This window comes from Pyrus communis, chromosome 14 (genome assembly GCF_963583255.1).
Source record: "Pyrus communis chromosome 14, drPyrComm1.1, whole genome shotgun sequence".
NCBI lineage: Eukaryota > Viridiplantae > Streptophyta > Magnoliopsida > Rosales > Rosaceae > Pyrus > Pyrus communis.
Window position 1 is genome coordinate 2,032,605 of NC_084816.1, and position 22,501 is coordinate 2,055,105.

General features: G+C 38.1%; 3 protein-coding genes and 1 long non-coding RNA gene across 4 annotated transcripts; all 4 read right to left on the bottom strand.

Annotated features, from left to right (window-relative positions):
• Nucleotides 1-1,992: 1,992 nt before the first annotated feature.
• LOC137716553 (mediator of RNA polymerase II transcription subunit 15a-like) lies at nucleotides 1,993-5,635 on the bottom strand. The gene is made up of 5 exons (XM_068456008.1): nucleotides 4,236-5,635; nucleotides 3,757-4,101; nucleotides 3,007-3,201; nucleotides 2,824-2,912; nucleotides 1,993-2,485 (listed from the first exon to the last, which is right to left on the bottom strand). The coding sequence occupies exons 1-5, from the start codon at nucleotides 5,601-5,603 to the stop codon at nucleotides 2,278-2,280; spliced, it is 2,205 nt and encodes a 734-aa protein (XP_068312109.1). The 5' UTR covers nucleotides 5,604-5,635; the 3' UTR covers nucleotides 1,993-2,277.
• A 427-nt stretch (nucleotides 5,636-6,062) lies between these two features.
• On the bottom strand, nucleotides 6,063-6,594 carry LOC137716554 (uncharacterized). The gene is made up of 3 exons (XR_011065690.1): nucleotides 6,473-6,594; nucleotides 6,278-6,389; nucleotides 6,063-6,169 (listed from the first exon to the last, which is right to left on the bottom strand). It is a non-coding gene; the product is annotated as an uncharacterized lncRNA (long non-coding RNA).
• A 1,948-nt stretch (nucleotides 6,595-8,542) lies between these two features.
• On the bottom strand, nucleotides 8,543-17,881 carry LOC137715460 (mediator of RNA polymerase II transcription subunit 15a-like). The gene is made up of 12 exons (XM_068454802.1): nucleotides 17,718-17,881; nucleotides 17,248-17,380; nucleotides 16,939-17,050; nucleotides 16,635-16,755; nucleotides 14,904-16,385; nucleotides 13,075-13,145; nucleotides 12,614-12,688; nucleotides 10,967-12,349; nucleotides 10,489-10,833; nucleotides 9,896-10,090; nucleotides 9,718-9,806; nucleotides 8,543-9,051 (listed from the first exon to the last, which is right to left on the bottom strand). The coding sequence occupies exons 2-12, from the start codon at nucleotides 17,355-17,357 to the stop codon at nucleotides 8,844-8,846; spliced, it is 4,191 nt and encodes a 1,396-aa protein (XP_068310903.1). The 5' UTR covers nucleotides 17,358-17,380; nucleotides 17,718-17,881; the 3' UTR covers nucleotides 8,543-8,843.
• Nucleotides 17,882-19,486: 1,605 nt separating this feature from the next.
• LOC137715462 (mediator of RNA polymerase II transcription subunit 15a-like) lies at nucleotides 19,487-22,133 on the bottom strand. Its single transcript, XM_068454805.1, has 7 exons — nucleotides 21,916-22,133; nucleotides 21,449-21,581; nucleotides 21,139-21,250; nucleotides 20,863-20,956; nucleotides 20,681-20,751; nucleotides 20,220-20,294; nucleotides 19,487-19,954 (listed from the first exon to the last, which is right to left on the bottom strand). The coding sequence occupies exons 2-7, from the start codon at nucleotides 21,556-21,558 to the stop codon at nucleotides 19,718-19,720; spliced, it is 699 nt and encodes a 232-aa protein (XP_068310906.1). The 5' UTR covers nucleotides 21,559-21,581; nucleotides 21,916-22,133; the 3' UTR covers nucleotides 19,487-19,717.
• Nucleotides 22,134-22,501: the final 368 nt, after the last annotated feature.

Below are 22,501 nucleotides of genomic sequence, written 5' to 3' on the forward strand. Positions count from 1 at the left end.
AACATTCATAACCCCAAAATTGCCCTCTCCCATTAAAATTTCAAATAAAATAAGAAATATTCAAAAAAAAAAAAAAAAAAAAAAAAAACCAACTTCAGTAACTAACTTTATTAAAAAAAAATAAAAAAAATTATTATTTTGTTTTTTCAAATAAAAAATCAAAAGAGCCAATTGCCATATCGTATGGTAAGAGGTTAGTAAGAAAGAATGGCGGCGCTATCGGGTTAAGGCCCCCGACTTGGTTTTATTTGGGTTGGACCATACTGGTTTTCTCTATTTTTTGAAATTTAATTCAGTGTGCACTGTCTAAAAGTTGGTGAAATAATTTTTCAATAAATCAGAAACACAACTCAACAAATCAAGTATAATAATACAATTGATTAAAAAATAAATTTCTTCAAAATTTTAATAAATTGTATTATCACATTTATTGTATTGACCGTGTTTCCGATACTAAAAAAATTTCTCAATCAAGTAGAGTTCTAAGTGAAATTAAGAATAGGAGAGCCTCGAGTACAAGTGAAGAGGGTCGATGCATCGTGTTACAGTCACATGCAATAATTTTTTAGTAGAAACCCCAGCCCCCTTTTCTTTTTGCATTTATTTTTCTTTTGTGAGCACCAAGCCAAGAAGAAAATAAAGAAGCTAAGACCATGCCAAACCAAAGAAAAGTAGTTAACTCTTATGGGGAGTATTCTACCAGTATATAGAAAGACTTGAAATCAACCGTATGGACCGTTTATCATGAAATATATTATTTAGTACCTACATTATTGATCTATTTGCTACATTTGTAGAAGTGATCTTCAAATGAAGATTAAGAAATTGAACGATTCCGGCTATTTTTTGGATAACAATTGCTTTCTCTCCTTAGGATGAGCTCATTCCACCACTTTCAAATAACGTATCTTTCTTGTACATATTTCATAATTAGAACTGTCCAATTTCTTTATCTACATTAAAAGATCATTCTTACAAAAATAATCTTCCAAATTGGAGTTCGTTTAGTCATGCACGATGTATCATATACGTCATAGGTGTAAGTACTAAGTAATGAAATTTCTTCAGGTGTTGTCGGGCCTTTGATCATACAAGTCTTTTTGTACACTGTTAATGTGACATCTTTCAATCTCTCTGTCGTTCTCCTTCTGCTCTCCCCAGTGAGAAAAAACAAAAAGACTCCGATCTGCATGAGATATGGAGATAATGCTCTAAATCCAAGCAAGAGCCTGCAAAGAGGATTGTTGCTTCGAAATTCGATCATCTCTGCGTAAGTTTTGATCCCCTACATAGACTTATACGACCCTGTCTGAATGTTCTCTCATATCTTCTTCTTTTCACTTACATACATATACATGTGTGTGTGTGTGTGTGTGTGTGTATTTACATATATATATATATATGTTTATCAGAAGCAGTGTGAAGAAGTGTTACATAAACAAAGCACGGTAAAATTAGTGGTGACGACAAAGTTTATCAGCAGCAATCTCCGTTGCGAGCTCAGCATTCTATATTTAGAGTTCCTGATGTGTTGCGTAATGGCAACGACAAAGTTTATGTTCCAGAATTACTTTCAATTGGACCATTACACCGTGGATTGAACTTACAAACGCTGGAAAGAATTAAATCATGGTACTTGCTTTGCCTGCTGGAGCGCAATCCAACTCCGAATACTGGTTTACACCACTTTGTTAAAGCCATCAAAGACATAGAACAAAACTGCCGCGATTGCTACGAAGAACAAATTGATCTGAGAACAATTAGGCCAGCTTCCGGTCTGCATTTGCATTTTTCTCGTCGTCTTGTTTACGTTTGCAATAAATCCAATTATTGGCATGTATGCATGCAGTAAGTTTGCAGCAGTTGTGCTTTTCTCAGTGTCTTTGGGTTTGAAATAAAGCCAGTTGATGGCATGTGTTGCATTTGTGCTTTTTCTGACTGTCTTTTTTGTGTAAACTTCTCCAAACTTACAAACAGATCAACGTCGGAAAACATTGCATTCATTGCGTGGCATTTTCAAGCCAACGAAAACATACAGGCGATCACAGATGATTTACAGTATTCAAAGTATAACCCATGGAACTAACCTATGGAGAAGTTAAAACCGATCCCAATATTATTTACTTCTGGTAAGTTTATCCTATACACGCTTGCCCACTGACCATCCAAAAACTGCTTCAATCATCACAGCGAAACAGCGGAAGAAAATTTTTCATAGCGGTTCTCATAACAAGATAACTACCCTTAAGATAGATTTGTTTAGGTCTGCAGAAAAGATCAAGCAGCGCTCAAGCAGTTCTCCCATGTTCCATACCTTGAGCTGAAACTTCCACCACCTCTCTGCTGCGCGTGCTCCGAAATAACTGCATGAGCACAAACATCCCAAGTCTTTGCTATCTCCCCAAGCGACATGGGTTGTGAAATGCTTCGTAGAGATGTGCTAAGCCTTGACTTTGCCTTCACAGAAAGATCTTCACACTCTTTGCTGTCAAAGTAAATTAGAGTCAAATCATAAGAAAAAAATTTTGATTAAACACATGAAAGTAAAATAAGTTTACAAACTCAAAACTGAAACGAAAAACATTAATCGATTCTTTGCTTGACCGTTGAGGCATCTCATAACTTTTACTGACAAACTATGAATTGAACTGGGGAATAAAGCATGCGTTTACTGGGTATTGTCTTTTTGAAACGAAAAGATTTCACCACAATAAATAAAAAAGACACAAGCCCGTGTGGCTAAGAATTCACAATTGGAAATACAACATCTCTTAGTTTATGTAACAGCTGCAACATGTAAAGCCAGAGTCCTCATTTACTCACCTAACTTCGACTGGAACCTTGTCCAAGAGTATCGGAGAGGACTCGGGATAATTGGTGGGAACAAACAGTTTTAGTGGCTGAATTTTTGACTGCACAATGCACAATGTTAAAGGCATGTAAATATGAAGTTAAAATATTTTTAAGACAGGTAATGAGTCATTGCATTAACGTTTAAGAGCCCACCATATTCCCTGAATCATACTGTGATTTCAAGTTTGGACTGAGAGTCACAGCTCCAAAAGAGCACTTGAAGATGGTTCCCTCATCCCCTTCAGCAGTGGCTGCTGCACTAGGATCAACATCTTCATCATTGCTAACAACTGTGTTGATAAGCAACTGATTTATTTCCCTTATTTCTTTCAAAAGAGCGTGATTAACCTGCAAGACAAGCCACATTATGTCCAATGACAAACATAAGCCTATTGACCAGAAATTGAAATACACCAAGATGGGAAATTCTTCAAAAAGAAAAACAACATTAAGTTAAGACCACCGATGTAGGATATATGTTAAGGTTGATTCAGCAAATTCTTGATCGAATAATGAATCTCTTTCTCTCTCTTTTCTCCGTCTCTCTCCCCTCACAGGAAAAAGAAACATTATGCCCTCAAATGCTGTTTTATTTTTCTTAAGCACAATAACTTCATTCAACAATATTTCTTTTCTTCTCCAATCCAAAAACAAGGAAACATCTTGAACAGCCGACTCACGCAGAATCAAATGCCTCATCTTAGAATGCGCCAAAGCCCTCCAGGCACTCAAAAGTGTATGCATAGGTGCGCGGAAAAGCAACTAGCTAGCTTAACACTTAACTGCGTTACTAGAAATTTCATTTTCTTCATGCAAGTTACCTATTTAATAGGGCCCAATCACAGCCTTACCACTGCAACAGCAGTCAATTTTAGAAGTATATACCAAACAAAATATTAGTACCTCAGTCCTAGGCCTCTTGATACGAGATGTTGCATCTGACACTAGGTCAGATGTCTCTGAACCGGTCAACTGCTTGAAACTATCATCCGTACTGTCAGCAGATGACACAACATTTAAGGGCACATCACTATAAGAGCACCTCATTCTCTTAGTCCCATTTCTTCCATCACGAGTCATAACATTGCTTTCTTGCAGACGACAATTTGTCATCGCAGCCAGATCCTCACCAACTGAAGCTCTAGATCCATTACCTGGTGCTGACCCTGGTATTATATCAATCATATTGACCACTGAGCTAATGTCATTGATAGCGGAAATCCATGCATCTTGTGTCATCAATTTCACCTGAAAATTATCCAGAAATTTTATGTCACACACCACTGCAGGAAAACTTTGAGGAAAACGAGAGCTTAGTATTTACTAAAACATCATTATAACCACTACAATGAAGTGAGAAGCAAAAAGACAGCTTTACTAACCGCTTTAATTAAGCACTCAAGAGGCTCCTCTGTAACACTCGAATTGCTAGAGACAGTTGACAAAGCATTAACATGAGGATTATCTGGTTTGCTAGTTTCAGAAAGTGAAGGAGAGGCTGATACCCTAGGGGTGCCAATGGCAACAGACTTGACCAGTGCTCCGACACCAGTTGCTTGTTGATGTCCAACATTCTCAGCATTTGAGAGTGAGGAAGGTTTCTCAGAATCCCCTGGCGTCGGGGATGGAGTCATGGGAGTTGAAGGAGATGGGATGACAATTGGTGAACTTGCAGAATGGCCAGGGATTCCAGCTTTTGGGCGAGTCACTAGATTCTGCTGGTCAGCTTGTCGAGAAGAACGTTGCAAAATTTGAGGAGATGCAACCTGAGGGAGTTGGGTGGTTGAGGAAGTAGGAACTGGAGATCCTGCTTTCAACTGCTGAGGGGAATCTGTGAAGGTATGTTGATGAAGAACCACTCTTGGCGTAACATCCATCCCCGCTCTCATCTTCAAGTTTGCATCATGGATTTGATGAACCTTTGGTGTTTGTTCTTCATGCACCTGCAGCTGTACCAGAAGCTTCTGCTTTTCTTGCGGCTCTAACTGCTTCTGTAGCTGCTGCTGCATGGCTTGGTGCTGTGACTGCAACAGCTTCGCTTGCTGTTGTGATCGCTGCTGATACTGCTGCCATTCCAGCATCTGCATCTGTTGCTGCTTAAATCGTAGGCTGAGTAGATTCCGATGCATTTGCTCTTCTTGATCTTGTCTTATATGCTGGTATTGAAGCATACCAGAACTCGAATGAAGGGAATCAATTGCCTGTGTCGTATTAACCCCACTCTGTAATGACAAGGTACTCTTGTTCGCTTGTTGGGGACCCCTGAGAACTGACTGTGGATGCTGCTGAAGCATAGATTGTGTTGACTGATGAATGGAAGATTGTTGATTCTGTTGAAGACTAGATAGATATGATTTCACTACGGAAGGTTTGATAGGATTTAATATGTGCTTAACAGATTTCTGAGAGGACTGCGACTGAGTTGGTTGCTGTTGCTGCTGTTCAAGTGGAGATTGCACAAGTTTTGGGATATATCCTTGCTCCTGCCACTGCTGTTGTGGAACTATCTGTTGCATTTGGCTTTGAGAATTAGAAATCATATCAAGGGTCTGTGAAGTTCCAGACATATTTTGCATGTTTGAAATTTGTCCAATTATTTTTGGAATAGGAGCCTGGGTTAAACCGGAAGAAGTAGGTATTGCAGATGAAAAGCCAGCAGAGCTTTGAACTCCAGCAGGTGGAACTTCATTCTCAATGTTCTGTGCCAACACTTGTTGGTGTGATTGAGATTGATTTGCTGACAACGCCATAAAGAGTGATTGCCCTTGATTCAGCACTTGGGGTTGCATACCAAAAGACGCTACTCAAATAAAACAGAAAGAACACCAAATAAACATTTCCCCGTAAATAATCAAGTGTCAAACCAAGATCATAAACACCATCACACACACTCAACATTGATCCGTTGCTTTAAAGGAATGAAAATTGTTAACAAAAAATGTACATAGCAACTAGATTCGAGTCTTGAATTTACACGATACAAGCAGATACACATATCAACAATGAATCTCATCTCAGGTAAGAAATGTCATGATCAAGGAAATGGCAGAACTTCTCTCTCATTATGTCGAATACAAAAAACTATTCATCCATTTCATAAAGCACGCATACCAGGAGACAAAAGAGGTAGTTGACAGAGTAACTCAAATCTATGGAGGTGCATGAAATAGGAGCACAGCTTTCATAGTTGTTTACCTGGATCACGGGGCCTGTTGCTATTACTACCAGAGTTCAATTGCAAATATTTGGCCATTGTATTCTGCGAATTGGTCTCCAATGTGTGCAAATACAGATTAATTTTGCTCTGATAATCCAACTGCACAGAAAATCCAGTCCATGGCACTCTAAACTTAGAATGCATTACATATGTAAGTACCCTTACATCAAGAATTAAATTTACGGCCAAAGAGAGTTGTGGAAGTACCTTACTAGTGGCAGAAGTGTAAACTGTTTCCTCAAAGCTTATAGCAATTTTCTTGACTTCTTGTAATGCCGCTTGACTAGAGTCAGGAAGATGGTTCCTCAACAATTCAATTCTTTACATGTTCATAACAAATAAAAGTGAGTTCATGATAAATAATTCAACGCGGCAAGCTATCTAAAAAACAAAAACACATACGTCCTGTTGACAACTCTTTGCCTTGCATTTGGCCATAGCCGGCTCCTCCAATCCATGGAGGGCTCTCCAGCTTGAGGAGTCCTCTGATTGCTGGTATCCATCGAATGCAAGAAACCCGACCTCCTGTCAAACAAAGAAAACACAAGATTGAGCAACTTTCAAATGAAACACACTTAAGAGGGCTCATACATTGTACAAAATTCGATAAATTTGAAGGATGATAGAGTTTCTAAATATGAAGGCATTCTTGTTCCATAAAATATATCCGTTTAAACTGATTTTAAACATGATTTTGGTTTAGAACTTACAATTTTCACATACAATCAGAGGACAAGAAAAAAGAAATTAACAAACAATGACAGAACCCTAATCGATTAATGTTCAAAAGAATATAAAATCAAGCCCAAAGAAAAGCCCTTTTTCTTGAGAAGACTTGAAGACTGGGGAAGTTCAATTGAGACCTACGTAAAGGGCACAAAATTTGTAGAAAATTTGATAAAATTATTCGATGGATGATATAATTTCACATTTTTTAATGCATTTTATTATTTTAATGTCAGAAAATGTATCAATTTTAGATGGTTTTTAACATGATTCTGTCATGAAAAATCCCCAATACAAAATCCATAAATTCACAGATGAAGAACAAAAACCCAAACTTTCGATTCGTATGCAATTGAAACGAAATTACGATTTACAAGAATCAGAGGACATAAAAATGCACAACAACGGTGTTTTCGGTTACAATTCAAAAGAAAAAAAAAATATTTGACCAAAAAATAAAAATAATAATTACCGTTTTCTTTGAGAAGAGTTGGAGATTGAAAAATGCAGGCAGCTTGAACTGGAGCGATATGAAAATTCATAGGAAAACTGCAGAAAGGGAGGGATCCGGATCAAAGGCTCGAATTCAAATTGATGCGTGCGGAACAAGTATTTTTTTTCTTCAGTTTGTTTTTTGTTTTTCTCTATTGGAAATGCCAATATTCTATCTATTTATTATTTGGGTAATGCTAGGCTGACTTGGCTCATTTTGGAGGGGTTCGTCGGCCGATCGGACCATGTGGCTGTCCGGTCTAATACCCATCGGATGAAACTCCGTCCAAAATATAATTAGTTCGGTCTAACTCCGAGAATTTTTCCGACTAAAATTTTGTCCATGACCTAAATTCATTAAGTTACAATTTTTCTAAGCATTAAAATTAATCAAGCAATATTAATGTGATAAACTTTAAGTTCAGCATGACCCATTACCAAAAAGCTGATATTGTTTTGCGCTTAACCACCTAATACGAGGTGTGGGGTTATATTATAAAAGTTTTCGATATATTATTCCAAACCTAACCTCCTAATACAATCTGTTGGGTTATATCAAAAATGTTATCAATGATATCTTTTTTTATCAAACGATATATTAGGAGTATTAGAGCCAACGGAGTCTGAACCCACACCATGATACAAGGACGACAATCCTCTCCCTCACTGTGTATTATTTTGTTCTATCTCCGATGTGAGACTCTACCAAATGTGATTGCATAAGGAGTATTAGTATTGATGGGAAATTCCAAGGTTTGATTTCCGGACCACCTCACCCCTACAGATCCATACACGAAAAATCATTCTCTACCCCACACCCCCCTAATTTGTCATGCTATCCTGACCACTTTTGATCGCCCTCCCCTCACACCATATGGATGAGAAATCTTTCATTGTGATTGGATCACGAATGGTACATCACGTATTTTTATATAAGCGATGAAAAATTGTATTTTTTAAGTTATTAATTTTTTTAACACCACCCCATCTTTCGATCACATTGAAAAATCTCTCCACTCGGATTGGAGGTGCCGTACCCAAGAACCTCTCGTAGCTGATGTGCTATGAGAGGTAGATGAGTGTGGGATCCATTGTGAGACCCACATTGATCAAGGTGTCAAAATACGTTGAGTGTGCAACATGCATTACTACTGCTAGCTCTTCTCATCACATGAGTTCGACCACATCATTCATAGAGGTTTTTTTAACAAAAACATATGACTCCATGTATTTTGATCTCACCAGACTCCGCCAAGCTCAATTACTCTTTACTTGGATATCCCCATCTTATAAACAACCCAAGGAAAATATTGACACAGTACTCTTTACAAACAGACGTCACAAAGCGGCTTGAGGCCGCATTTTCAACAAAAACCAACAAGAAGTTAAATAAATCCCCCAAGATTATTTCCCACAACGGACTAAGGTAAGTTCCTCCTATACACGTCTGCCTATAGACTATCAAAAAACTGCTTCAAACATCACAGCGAAATATCACCGCCGTTATCACAACAATCCTCGGAATACCTTTGTTCAGGGATAAATACAGGATCGATCAAGCAGCGCTCAAGCAGTTCTCCCATGTCCCGTACTTTGAGCTGAAACTTCCTCCACCGCTTTGCTGCGCATGCTCAGAAATAACTGCACGTGCACAAACATCCCAAGTCCTTGCTATCTCCCCAAGGGACATGGGCTGTGAAATGCTTCGTAGAGATATGCTAAACATCGATTTGGCCTTCACAGAAAGATCTTCATACTCTTTACTGTAAAAGTAGAACATTTACAGTCAAATTTAGGCTTTTAAATTTAACACGTGAAACCAAAATGAGTACATAAAACTCTAAGAGAATGAAAAAATAATTGAGACATTCTGCCTCATCGTCATGGCACCACATCTTCTAGTGAGACACGATATAAATTGAATTGGGAAACAGAGCATGCATCTAATGAGCTTTTTTTTCATCGAGAAAAGATAACATTTGAAATAGGATTTCACCAGGATGCGCAGTAGGAAATGCCAGGTCCCTTAGGCCTAGTTTGGTAATGAAGTGATTATGAAAAAAGCTGGTATTAAGAAAAGCTGGGAGCTGTTTTTGTGTTTGGTAAACATTCAGCTTCAGCTTTTTTTCACAGTTTTGGGTGAAAAAAAACCAAAAACAAGAAGTTGCAAAACCCAACTTTGAAAAACCGGTTTTTTTTCGCATTTTTTTTACATAAAAGTTTACCAAACACTATAATACTGTTTTTTTTTTTTTTTTCAAAAGCACTTTTACAAAAAAGCTTACCAAACACTCTACTATTTTATTTCACAGTTGCTTATTCTCACAACACAGCAGAAGCATCTTTTTTTCAAAGCACAGCAATACCAAACCAGCCCTTAGTTTATGTAACAGCAGCAACATCTAAAGTCAGAATCCTTATTTTCTCACCTGACTTCAACTGGAAACTTGTCCAAGAGTATTGGAGAGCAGTTGGGGTAATTTGTGGGAACAAGTAGTCTTAATGGCTGAATTGGTGACTGCAAAATATTAAAAGCCAAGTAAATACAATACATTTAATATTTTGAAGAAATGTAAAAATTCATGGCATTAACATTTGAGAGCCTACCATTTGTGCTGAAGCATACTGCGATTTCAAGCTTGGACTGAGAGCCACAGCATCAAAAGAGCACTTGACAAGAGTCCCCTCACCCCCTTCAGCAGCGGCTGCACTAGGGTCAACATCTTCATCACTGATATCAACAACTGTGTCGATAAGCAGCCGATTTATTTCTCTTATTTCTTCCAGAAGAGCATGATTAGCCTGCAAGATAAGCCGCACACTTATGTCCAATGAAGAAGCAGGAAAAGCCCTTTTTTGTCAGACATTGAAAAGCTCCGAAAAAGGAATTCTTTAAATAAGCAACATTCAGTCCAAATCAGCAATGGACAGACAGTGACATGCATACACCCCAAAAAAATAATCATTAACAAAAGTTAGCATCTTGAACAGTTAACTCGCAGCCGAATGCCCCTCAGAATGTACCAATTGCCAAAGCACTCCAGTCACATCAAGTGTATGTGTAGGTGCACAGCAAAACAACTAGCTTTGAAGTCTTGCTGGAAATATACATTTTTAATGTGAAACTTTAATTATTTTAAGTTTGCCTAAAGTTAGAGCAGCTGTAATTTCTAGTGAGTAAAAAAAAAAATGATTAATACCTCAACCCTAGGCCTCTTGATACGAGATGTTGCAGTTGACTCCAGGTCAGATGTCTCTGAATTGATCAACTGCTTGAAACTATCATTCATACTGCCAGCTGAAGACACAACATTTAAGGGCATGGCACTAGCGTAGCGCCTCATCTTCCTAGTCCCATTTGATCCATCATGAGTCATAACGTTTCTTGCTTGCAGACGACACTTTGTCATCGCAACCAAATCCTCACCGACTGCAGCTCTAGATCCATTACCTGGGGCTGACCCTGCTATCCTATCAATCATACTAACAACTGAGCCAATGTCACTGACAGATGCACTCAATGCATTAGGCGACATCGATTTCACCTGCAAGTTCAAAATACAGAAATTTAATTTAAGCACAAGTGAGGGAAGGAAAAGACAAACTTAGATGGCAAGCACTGAAACATCATTACAGTACTCAAAAAGAGAAATATGTAATAAGAACCACTTTACTAACCGCCTTAATCAAGCGTTCAAGGGGCTGCTCAGTAACACTCGACTTGCCAGAAATAGTTGACAAAGCATTAACATGAGTAGCATCTGGTACACTAAATTCAGCAAGCAAAGGAGATGCCGATATCCCAGGGGTGCCAATTGCAAGGGACTGGACTGGTGCTCCCACCCCAGCTGCTTGTTGATGTCCGATATTCCCACCAATTGGTAGTGAGGAAGGTTTCTCAGAATCCCCTGGCATGGGGGATGGAGCCATGGGAGTTGAAGGAGATGGGATGACAAAAGGTGAACCGGCAGTTTGCAATGGTGTTCCAGCTTTCGGGTGAGTCAGTAGATTCTGCTGGTCAACTTGGGGAGAAGAATGTTGCGAAATTTGAGGAGATGCGGCCTGAAGGAGTTGGTTTGATGAAGGAATAGGAAATGGAGATCCTGATTTCAACTGCTGATGAGGATAAGCACGCTGGCCTGAGGACATATGTTGCTGAAAAACCCCTGGCTTAACACCCATCCCCTGTCTCATCTTCAAGTCATTTGCATCATTCATTTGATGAAGCTGTGGCATTTGGTGTTGGTTCGCCTGCATCTGCGCCGGAAGCTGCTGCTTTGCTTGCTGCAACTGTTGCTGCGGTTGCTGCTGCTGCTGTTGCTGTTGCTGTTGCAGCTGCTTCTGCATCAGTTGCTGCTGCATTCGCTGTTGATACTGCTGCTGCTTCAGTTGATTCTGAAGCATTTGCTGTTCCTGCTGTTTTAATTGCTGGTGTTGAAGCATACCAGAATTTGACTGAAGGGAGTTAATATTTGGCTGAAGCATACTAACCCCACTCTGTGATGACAAACCATTCATGTTAGCTAGCTGGGGAGCACTGACAGGAGTTTGTTGGATAGATCCCACCGGAACTTGCTGCAAAGAGTTCAGTGCATTTCCCTGTCCTGAATCCAAATTTGTAATCGGCTGCAATGAATTCATCATGTTCTGCTGTGCTGTTGAAACCCCAGATATCGAAGACATTGAATTTTGCTGCAAACTTGTCATATTGTTCTGCTGCATTGTTGGCACAGAACCTTGTAAATTCATTGTTTGCAACTGCGGGTTCATTTGATTTTCATGAGACTGCACTTGAGGAATTTGAGACTGCGGCTGCTGCATGGAGTGCAAATGAGGTGGGGGGAGCTGCCCTTGTTGCAGAGGAGGACCTTGCTTCCTCGGTCTATTTGTATTAATAAAATTTACTATCTGCTTCTCATATAAACCCAACTTATCTTTCAAACCAGGTGAAATGTTACTCTTGGAAACCTGTAAGATTGATATGAGGCGCTCTAACATGGTTTTGAACATTTTTAGCTTCTCAAGCTGCTCTGACTTTGGTTGTTGTGGAAGAGAATCGTGCTGGCAAACAGAAAGAACAGACGTCAGTAAGCAAAAGAATGGCAATATAAGGAGTAACAACTTTGTAGCGAAATCTTATTAGCATTATTGGTGAGGTAACAATCCCATGTAGACGGTCTACATGGGTACAATAATTAAAAGGGAGATCAAGGTAGAATCTATCAAAGAGCAGCACCACAATAACCTAGCAGGGAAAGCCCTGCTTATTGCTAAAAGTTCAAGCAACAAATTATGAGAGAAGAAAAAATTGAATTGATTACATACCTGCTGAAGTTTAGTAGCAATTTTGTGATACATTTCACTTAGTTCGGGTAAGTACTTTTCCTTCATGACTTTGATCTGCAAATAAAAGTTATAAATACAAAGATGATTAGAAAGAACTTTGCCGCAGCTACAAGCTTGCCAACACCATCATGACATTAATGCCAATGGAAATGAGCCCGTGCATGCAACCATGAATTCAGACAGCATGAATTCATGTATGCTTGTATCTAATGAAGAAAGTTTTAATTAACTTCCAACCGATGGTAGCTTAACAAAGCTGCCCCGCAAGGAATCTTAACTAGCATGTAATTCTTCAAAATCCCCATTCAAGGCAACTTTGGCATTAGTATAATTATTTTCCAGTAGCTCTATTCCCACCACCACGCCAAATAATTTGTATTTTTATATTTAGATGTTGTATGTGAAAGCCATCAAATGGACAAGAAGTAAGGACATTTTACTTTTTGATAGACCTCCTCTTGCCAATCACCGCCATTTGCATGTCCAGTCTGAGCTGAGGAATCTAGAGAAGCTACAAAACATAAAAGAGATATATGTCAATGTTTGCACATAAAATGAAATTTGAACACGAGGGATAAAAATGAGAAAGAAACAAAATAAGCATTGCATGCAGAACATTGATATGGAAAATTATCCTTCCCAAACAGTTGAAATGTATTTTTTGTAAAACAAATATAAATATCATTCCATACATCATAAGCAATCTAAGAACAGACAAGAAGCTTCATGAGCCAGTGGAACAGGACCATGCATGCACTAGATTGGGGAAAATATATCCATGGGCAGTGACATTTAGTAAACACAGTAGTCCACCGAAAGCACTTTATCTATAAACCAATAGAAGCAAAATTGAAGAATAAAAAGTAAAAACCCAAAGGTATGAAAGGCACTTCAGGTGCAATTTTGCTCCTACTTTCTGCTTATGAGGGCAATTACTTTTTTATGGGAAGACTTCAAAGGTTTCTATTTCTTTGTTTAAAAGTAATTGTGGAGTTATCAAGAGGAAATGGGTTAACATTATGTCAGAACAGCGTCTCTATCACCACAGCTCATGAAAAAGACAAAGATACAAAAACTAAAATCAAAGGCGACAGAAGCTTCAGCTTTCACCAGTAAACCACTCGAAAGAACTCTGATTGTAAAAATTAAGCACAAGAGGTGAAAGGTAAACTTATGGTAACTAAGGTGGTCCGTATACCTAATTTGAGGCGTAGGCACAAAACTCGAAACTAGGCTATTTATATATAAATATATATATATATATATTCTATTCTCTTATATATATATATATATATATAAGACTAACTATTTCTCTTAGTCGGGTTTAATAACTATTTCCTTATCCTTGTGGATTATTATTTGCTATAATTATTTAATTTCCTTGTGGGATTTTACTTTTAGATTATATAACCACGTCAATCTCTATTACTCAACCCTAGTTCAGCCTATGGATATTCAGAATACAAGACTAACTTTGAATTTATTTTTCTTTCAGTTTGGGATTTAGCTTTTTAACTCCCCTCCCCTGTGCTGCAACATACAAGACTAACTCTGTTCCTTTTATATAAATCCAATTACCAAATATAAATCACAAAATTTTATGTCCACTATCACTACACATATCAACCTCTAAAAAGAAAAGCAAGAAATCAAGAAAGACCAAGGCTTGCTTTAGCTCTATAGTTTAATGTGACCAGATATTTGCATAGGACTCTGGTTCTCCATTCCGTGATGGTTAGATGCTGAAGTACTGGAAAAGAACAGAAATCCTCATGTTTGACAGAGAGGTATGATGCATCTGTTTAAAATTGATGGTGACAACGAACATGTGGTGGGAAGATGGGACACACCTAATTGGCAAGATAGCCAGGCATAAAAATTTATATTGACCAAGTCCAATGCACATCCATGTTACATTTTAATACAAGAAGTCATATATGGTAAAGATAAAATTCCAAAATTAGACTACTTCCATAGAGAGTCTAGACACCTACATCTGGCAACCACAACAAAATAATATATTTACCAAAGTCATCCAAAAAAAAGTGTGCCCCATAAAAACATATAATAAAAGACCATTTTCATAACAAAATCAGATTAATGACATAAAAATGACAGTATTACCTATAATACAATATGATAAACAGACCCAAATCACATAGTACAAAAGTAAAATAAGATTCCATCCAAAACGTGCACCTATGATAATCCAGATATCATGAAAGCACATGCATAAAATCAGGAAAGTGCATAAGTGCAAAAATCGTACTCGATGATGTCTCAGGGAGGGGTCTCTGAGATTGATATAACTGCTTTTGCTGATCCATTACGTTTTGAGCTTGAAGCATGGTTCCTGATATCTGACCTGATGCTTGAAGCCTTTGCTGCATATCTCGTTGCAGTGGATTTGACTGCGGTTGCAAACCCATTTGTTGCATCTGTGCAGGCTGTGGTTGAATCTGTGACATCATTTGTTGCTGTGATGCTTGCGGTTGTGACTGCTGTCCTTGAGTCGGTAACATGTTAGATGCATTCTGATGTTGTTGCTGCTGCACCTGAACCTTGGATTGTTGCAACAAGTGTACAGAGTGCTGATTTGGTTGCATACTAGAATTACCACTTTGAGTTCCAAGGTGCTGCTGTTGCTGTAATCCGGTAACATTACTCCGAGAGCCCAACTGCTGCTGATGCATATTTGAAAGGTTGTTTTGCTGCTGTTGCTGTAACCCAGTAACATTACTCTGCGGGCCCAATTGTTGCTGATGGATATTAGAAAGGTTGCTTTGCTGAGCCATTAACTGCTGCTGCTGCTGCTGCTGCTGTTGCTGTTGCTGTTGTTGAAGGTTTAAAAGATTATTCTGCTGGTTTAGTAACCTCTGTTGTTGCTGCTGCTGCATATCCCCAACATTATTTTGTTGTCCAATCATCTGATTCTGGGACAAGTTTGAAGCAGTTGGCTGTTGCACCATAAGCGGCGGCTGCTGCTGCTGCGGGGGTAATATTGGCTGTTGTGCCATTGGTGTTTGCTGTTGATGAACAGCTGCCTGTTGAGGCTGCTGTTGCTGCCTGAGAACTGGCTGTGAATGCTGCTGAAGCATGGGTTGTGATGACTGTTGCATAGCAGATTGTTGATTCTGCTGAAGACTCGAGAGAGATGGTTGCACCGAAGTCTGCATAACAGATGATGTTGGCATAACAGATTGCTGGGAAGACTGCAACGGAGTCGATTGTAAAAGGTTCTGCTGCTGTTGCTGTTGCACAAGTTGTGGCATATTTCCCTGCTGATATTTTGGCTTCAAAAGCGAATGTTGCATCTGTTGATGGTATATATACTGCTGGGAATTCTGGGAATTCTGGGATTGCTGCGGCTGCTGCTGTTGGGGAACTACCTGTTGCCTTCCTGGCATTTGCCTTTGAGAATTAGTAAAGACATTGGAGGGTACCCCCTGGCCCATGGAATTCCCTAATGAATTCTGTGAACTTCCGGACATATTTTGCATGTTTGGGTTTTGTCCAACAATACTTGGGATAGGAGTCTGGGTTAAACCGGAAGAAGGAGGTAGTGCGGATGATAAGCCAGATGAACTTTGAACTCCAGAAGGCGGAATGTTATTCTGAATGTTCTGTGATAAAAGTGGTTGGCGTCCTTGAGATTGATTAGCTGGCAACGGCATAGAGAGTGATTGCCCATGATTGGGGACTTGGGGTTGCATACCTTGATTGGGGACTTGGGGTTGCATACCAAAAGACCCTATTCAAGTAAAATAGCAAGAATAAACACCACATAAACAAGCGTCAAAACAAGAATACAATAAATGTCATTTGTAATGATCATTTGACCCATTAAATACGAGCGAATAAAGATATCAAGAACGAATCATCTCAGTTAAGAAATGCAGGAATAATTAAGAAAAAGAAAGAACGTTTCTCGCAATAAATTAACCACCAAGAAGAAAGCTAGCAGGGAGAGAAAAGGGCAGTTTTCAATAGTTGTTTTTACCTGGATCAGGGGGCCTGTTGCTGTTACCAGCAGAGTTAGATTGTAAAGGATTGCCCGTTGAATTCTGAGACTTGGTCTCCATTGTGAGCATCTTCAGAGAAATTTTCCGTAGATAATCCGACTACAAAAATAAAAATAAAATCCAAGCTAAACTTAGAATACAGTTCTATCCAAAATATGAAGAAAGTTCAAACATAGACAACATTATTTTAAGAATTCATATATGTAATAGATAGGTAAGTATTTCAGTACGCAAACATTTCATGCACCATAAGAAATAAGAACTCTGGTATTATGGAAGCACCTGGCTTGTGGCTGCAGTATAAATCTTTTCCTCAAACCTTACAGCAATTTTGCTGAGTTCCTGCAATCCATCTTGTCCGTTGAAGGGAAGATGCCTCTTCAATGTATCCATTCTATACATGCAATAAAACCAACATCAGTTACTGACTACCAAAACGGGGGTAGCATTCATAATAGCAAAACTGGATTCGTATACAATCCACTAAAATATGTTTTAAGTTTGAACCCCTCTCGCCATAGTTTAGATTAGATTATGCTAAATTAGACTACCGCTTGAAACAAAAAAAAATCGACAAAGAAAAACACTTACATCTTGTTGACAATTCTTTGCCTTGAATCAGCCTGCAGCTGACTCCTCCAATCGCCAGCATCCATGGCGGCCTCTCCAACTTGAGAAGGCCTCCACTTATTGGTATCCATCAAATCCGATCAACCCAACAAAACTGCCAAAAACAAAAGCACAGGACTGAGCTATTTCAACGAAAACCTACGAAAAGGGCACAAAAATTCGTGTACAAGAGCTAGCTATTCGGACGACGATACAGTTTATAATTACGCAGGCATTTTTTTTGCATCAGAAATTGCATTCATTCAAGCTGATTCTAAACACGATTTAGGCGCCATGAAAAATCAAAACTTGCAATTCACATACAACCGAAAACCCGATACGATTTACACAATCAGATCACCAAAACACCAACAATAACTAATTTTCCACAAAACCCACGATCGATCAACATCTAATACCAAAAACCCACAAATAATTGACCAAAAAGTTACCTCTTTTCTTTCAGAACAGGAGAGTCGAAGATTGAAAGGTTCAGGTAGCCTGGAGTGAATCAATGGAGAAATTGCAGAACTGGGAAATCGGGGGATTGGGAAAGGAAGGAGGGTTCTTGCTCAAAGGCTTCAAGCTTTGAGAAGATTGAATGGATTGATGCGTCCGAATGTGGTCTTTTTAGTTTTTAGTAGGAAGGGAGAGGCAACGAAATATCCTATTTTAACCAATGTCTGATTTTTTTAGGTTTTTTTTTTTTCTTTTATTTTGAATTTTTTTGGGGACAAAAGGACAATAAAACCATTGTCCTTGGGATTTTGTACGTTGCCACTTGCCACTTTATCCTAATCCTTCTAGGCTTTCTTGTCAAATCCCAATAGGATAGGAATATTTCCGATTAAGTCAAAAGAACAAAGTAATCTTTTTTATAACTAGCTTCTCGGTACGCGCTCAAATGCACGAATTGATTTTTAAACGTCAATAAATGTGTCGACATTTCATTAGTTTTATGTCTTATATCATCATTTTGAAACTTATTTATTTGTACTAAATAAGAAATTGCTATATATAGTTGGTCAAATAAGTTTGTGTCTCGAACATTATTGAGGTAAAAAGACTGAGTTTTTTATATTTTTTTTTAATTTTAAATTTATTAGTTATATAACTTTACACTTTATTGCTTTTCAAAGAAGACAAAACAAGGAGGAGATCAATTATTCCTCAATTAATCTACACTTCATTATTCCTCAATTAATCTACTTCTTAACCTTTTTGGTATTAAATTGCATATAGTAAGAGCCGCGTAACTTTTATTTTCATGTGTTAATAAATGGAAGAATCCAAATGATTTCGCATGTGAGTAAATACATGTGGTTGACATGAAATCTAAATGTCTCTTTAGTTCAATATAACAACCTCTTGTCCCACGAGATTTTGAAACCATTACCTCCTCCAATGAAATGGAGATCAAAAAACCATTAGTACAATGGTAGAGTACAACCAAACTCTAGGTATAGCAATTTTTTTTCTCTCTAACAAAAGCCAATACATGCAGATGACGTTTTATCACAGTGACGAAAATCAATTATGTCTATGCACCCTAACCAACCTCCTCACCCCTAACAAAAGCCAATACATTGATATCCTCTACCCTTTTAAAGTCATCACATTTGTATTCAGAGAATGGAGGAGAGAAGCTGAAGGGCTGGTTTGGTATTGTTGTGCTTTGAAAAAAAGCTGATTCTGCTGTGTTGTGAGAATAAGCAGTTGTGAAATAAAACAGCAGATTGTTTGGTAAACTTTTTTGTAAAAGTGCTTTGGAAAAAAAAAAACAATATTTTAGTATTTGGTAAACTTTTATGTAAAACAGATGTAAAAAAAGCCGGTTTTTCAAAGCTGCGTTTTGCAACTTCTTATTTTTGGCTTTTTTCACCCAAAACTATGAAAAAAAACTAAAGCTGAATGTTTACCAAACATCAAAACAGCTCCTAGTTTTTTTCAGAATCACTTCAGTACTAAACCAGGCCGAAGTAGCATATGAGGCTGTGAGAACATGGAAATTCAGACCAAAGAAGCATAAAAACCATATGGAAAAGATGATGATGCATCTTGAACAATTGACAAACTTGATAGAAAAGACGTGATGCGCAAACACGACGTCCTTTCAGGTTGGAGGGGTCCTTGTGGTCTGAGACTTGGTCTCCATTGGGAAGTCACGGCCCAGGATTATGGAAGTACCTGGGTTGGGGCTGCAGTATACTAATACGAGAGAGAGAGAGAGAGAGAGAGCTCCTCTATTTCAACCATATAAAACTGATGATAAATCATTCCCACAGTAATACAATAAATATAAACAAACATAGCTACTGTTCCAAACACACAAATAACTATTGACAAATAGCTAGAAATCTTTCAAAATGCGGTCCATTCATTTTGCGGTTGCGGTTGTGATTTCTTCGTTTTGTTGAAGCTCGCCAGCCTTTCGACAACGGTGCAATCCACTTTACATATGGGGTGGGGGCAGCTGCCCTTGTTGCAGTGGAGGACCTTGCTTCCTCGGTCTATTTGTATTAATAAAATTTACTATATGCTTCTCATATAAACCCAACTTGTCTTTCAAACCAGGTGAAATGTTACTCTTGGAAACCTGTAAGATTGATATGAGGCGCTCTAACATGGTTTTGAACATTTTTAGCTTCTCAAGCTGCTCTGACTTTGGTTGTTGGGGAAGAGAATCGTTCTGGCAAACAGAAAGAACAGACGTCAGTAAGCAAAAGAAGGCAATATAAGGAGTAACAACTTTGTTGCGAAATCTTATTAGCATTATTGGTGAGGTAACAATCCCATGTAGACGGTCTACATGGGTACAATAATTAAAAGGGAGATCCAGGTAGAATCTATCAAAGAGCAGCACCACAATAACGTAGCAGGGAAAGCCCCGCTTATTGCTAAAAGTTCAAGCAACAAATTATGAGAGAAGGAAAAAAAATGAATTGATTACATACCTGCTGAAGTTTAGTATCAATTTTCTGATATATTTCACTCAGTTCGGGTAAGTACTTTTCCTTCATGACTTTGATCTGCAAATGAAAGTTATAAATACAAAGATGATTAGAAAGAACTTTGCTGCATCTACATGCTTGCCGATACCATCATAACATCAATGCCAATGGAAAAGAGCCCATGCATGCAACCATGAATTCAGACAGCATGAATTCATGTATGCTTGTATCTAGTGAAGCAAGTTTTAATTAACTCCCAACCGATGGTTGCTTAACAAAGCTGCCCCACAAGGAATCTTAACTAGCATCTAATTCTTCAAAATCCCCATTCAAGGCAATTTTGGCATTAGTATAATTATTTTCCAGTAGCTCTATTCCCACCCCCACGCCAAATAGTTTGTATTTTTATATTTAGATGTTGTATGTGAAAGCCATCAAATGGACAAGAAGTCAGGACATCTTACTTTTTGGTAGACCTCCTCTTGCCAATCACCCCCATCTGCATATCCAGTCTGAGATGAGGAATCTAGAGAAGCTACAAAATATAGAGAGATATATATGTCAATGTTTGCACATAAAATGAAATTTGAACACGAGGGTTAAAAATGAGAAAGAAAAAAAAAAAAAAAAAAAAAAAAAGCATTACCAGCAGAGTTAGATTGTAAAGGATTGCCCGTTAAATTCTGAGACTTGGTCTCCATTGTGAGCATCTTCTGAGAAATTTTCCGTAGATAATCCGACTACAAAAATAAAAATAAAATCCAAGCTAAACTTAGAATACAGTTCTATCCAAAATATGAAGAAAGTTCAAACATAGACAACGTTATTTTAAGAAGTCATATATGTAATAGATAGGTAACTATTAAGTACGCAAACATTTCATGCACCATAAGAAATAAGAACTATGGTATTATGGAAGCACCTGGCTTGTGGCTGCAGTATAAATCTTTTCCTCAAACCTTACAGCAATTTCACTGAGTTCCCGTAATCCATCTTGTCCGTTGAAGGGAAGATGCCTCTTCAACGTATCCATTCTATACATGCAATAAAACCAACATCAGTTACTGACTACCAAAACGGGGGTAGCATTCATAATAGCAAAACTGGATTCGTAGACAATCCACTAAAATATGTTTTAAGTTTGAACCCCTCTCGCCATAGTTTAGATTAGATTACGCTAAATTAGACTACCGCTTGAAACAAAAAAAAAATCGACAAAGAAAAACACTTACATCTTGTTGACAATTCTTTGCCTTGAATCAGCCTGCAGCTGACTCCTCCAATCGCCGGCATCCATGGCGGCCTCTCCAACTTGAGAAGGCCTCCACTTATTGGTATCCATCAAATCCGATCAACCCAACAAAACTGCCAAAAACAAAAGCACAGGACTGAGATATTTCAACGAAAACCTACGAAAAGGGCACAAAAATTCGTACAAGAGCTAGCTATTCGGACGACGATACAGTTTATAATTACGCAGGCATTTTTTTGCATCAGAAATTGCATTCATTCAAGCTGATTCTAAACACGATTTAGGCGCCATGAAAAATCAAAACTTGCAATTCACATACAACCGAAAACCCGATACGATTTACACAATCAGATCACAAAAACACCAACAATAACTAATTTTCCATAAAACCCACGATCGATCAACATCTAAAACCAAAAACCCACAAATAATTGACCAAAAAGTTACCTCTTTTCTTTCAGAACAGGAGAGTCGAAGATTGAAAGGTTCAGGTAGCCTGGAGTGAAACAATGGAGAAATTGCAGAACTGGGAAATCGGGGGATTGGGAAAGGAAGGAGGGTTCTTGCTCAAAAGCTTCAAACTTTGAGAAGATTGAATGGATTGATGCGTCCGAATGTGGTCTTTTTAGTTTTTAGTAGGAAGGGAGAGGCAACGAAATATCCTATTTTAACCAATGTCTGATTTTTTTAGGGTTTTTTTTTATTTTTTTTTTATAATTTTTAATTTTTTTGGGAACAAAAGGACAATAAAACCATTGTCCTTAGGATTTTGTACGTTGCCACTTGCCACTTTATCCTAATCCTTCTAGGCTTTCTTGTTAAATCCCAATAGGATAGGAATATTTCCGACTAAGTCAAAAGAACAAAGTAATCTTCTTTATAACTAGCTTCTCGGTACGCGCTCAAATGCGCGAATTGACTTTTAAACGTCAATTAATGTGTCGGCATTTTATTAGTTTTATGTCTTATATCATTACTTTGAAACTTATTTATTTGTACTAAATAAGAAATTGCTATATATAGTTGGTCTAAT

What these genes read in the sequence shown, in the direction of transcription:
- LOC137716553 (XM_068456008.1), bottom strand. Translation starts at nt 5,603, where the DNA reads ATGGCGTTGTCAGCAAATCAATCTCAATCACACCAACAAGTGTTGGCA. An exon ending in TTGAGTGCTTAATTAAAGCG is followed by an intron (nt 4,102 to 4,235) that starts GTTAGTAAAGCT and finishes GATAATTTTCAG; the next exon opens with GTGAAATTGATGACACAAGA. An exon ending in AAGGTTCCAGTCGAAGTTAG is followed by an intron (nt 2,486 to 2,823) that starts GTGAGTAAATGA and finishes TTACTTTGACAG; the next exon opens with CAAAGAGTGTGAAGATCTTT.
- LOC137715460 (XM_068454802.1), bottom strand. Translation starts at nt 17,357, where the DNA reads ATGGATACCAATAAGTGGAGGCCTTCTCAAGTTGGAGAGGCCGCCATG. An exon ending in TCAAGAGGCCTAGGGTTGAG is followed by an intron (nt 10,091 to 10,488) that starts GTATTAATCATT and finishes CTTATCTTGCAG; the next exon opens with GCTAATCATGCTCTTCTGGA. An exon ending in AAGTTTCCAGTTGAAGTCAG is followed by an intron (nt 9,052 to 9,717) that starts GTGAGAAAATAA and finishes CTACTTTTACAG; the next exon opens with TAAAGAGTATGAAGATCTTT.
- LOC137715462 (XM_068454805.1), bottom strand. Translation starts at nt 21,558, where the DNA reads ATGGATACCAATAAGTGGAGGCCTTCTCAAGTTGGAGAGGCCGCCATG. An exon ending in CAAAGAATTGTCAACAAGAT is followed by an intron (nt 21,251 to 21,448) that starts GTAAGTGTTTTT and finishes TTGCATGTATAG; the next exon opens with AATGGATACGTTGAAGAGGC. An exon ending in ATACTGCAGCCACAAGCCAG is followed by an intron (nt 20,957 to 21,138) that starts GTGCTTCCATAA and finishes TTATTTTTGTAG; the next exon opens with TCGGATTATCTACGGAAAAT.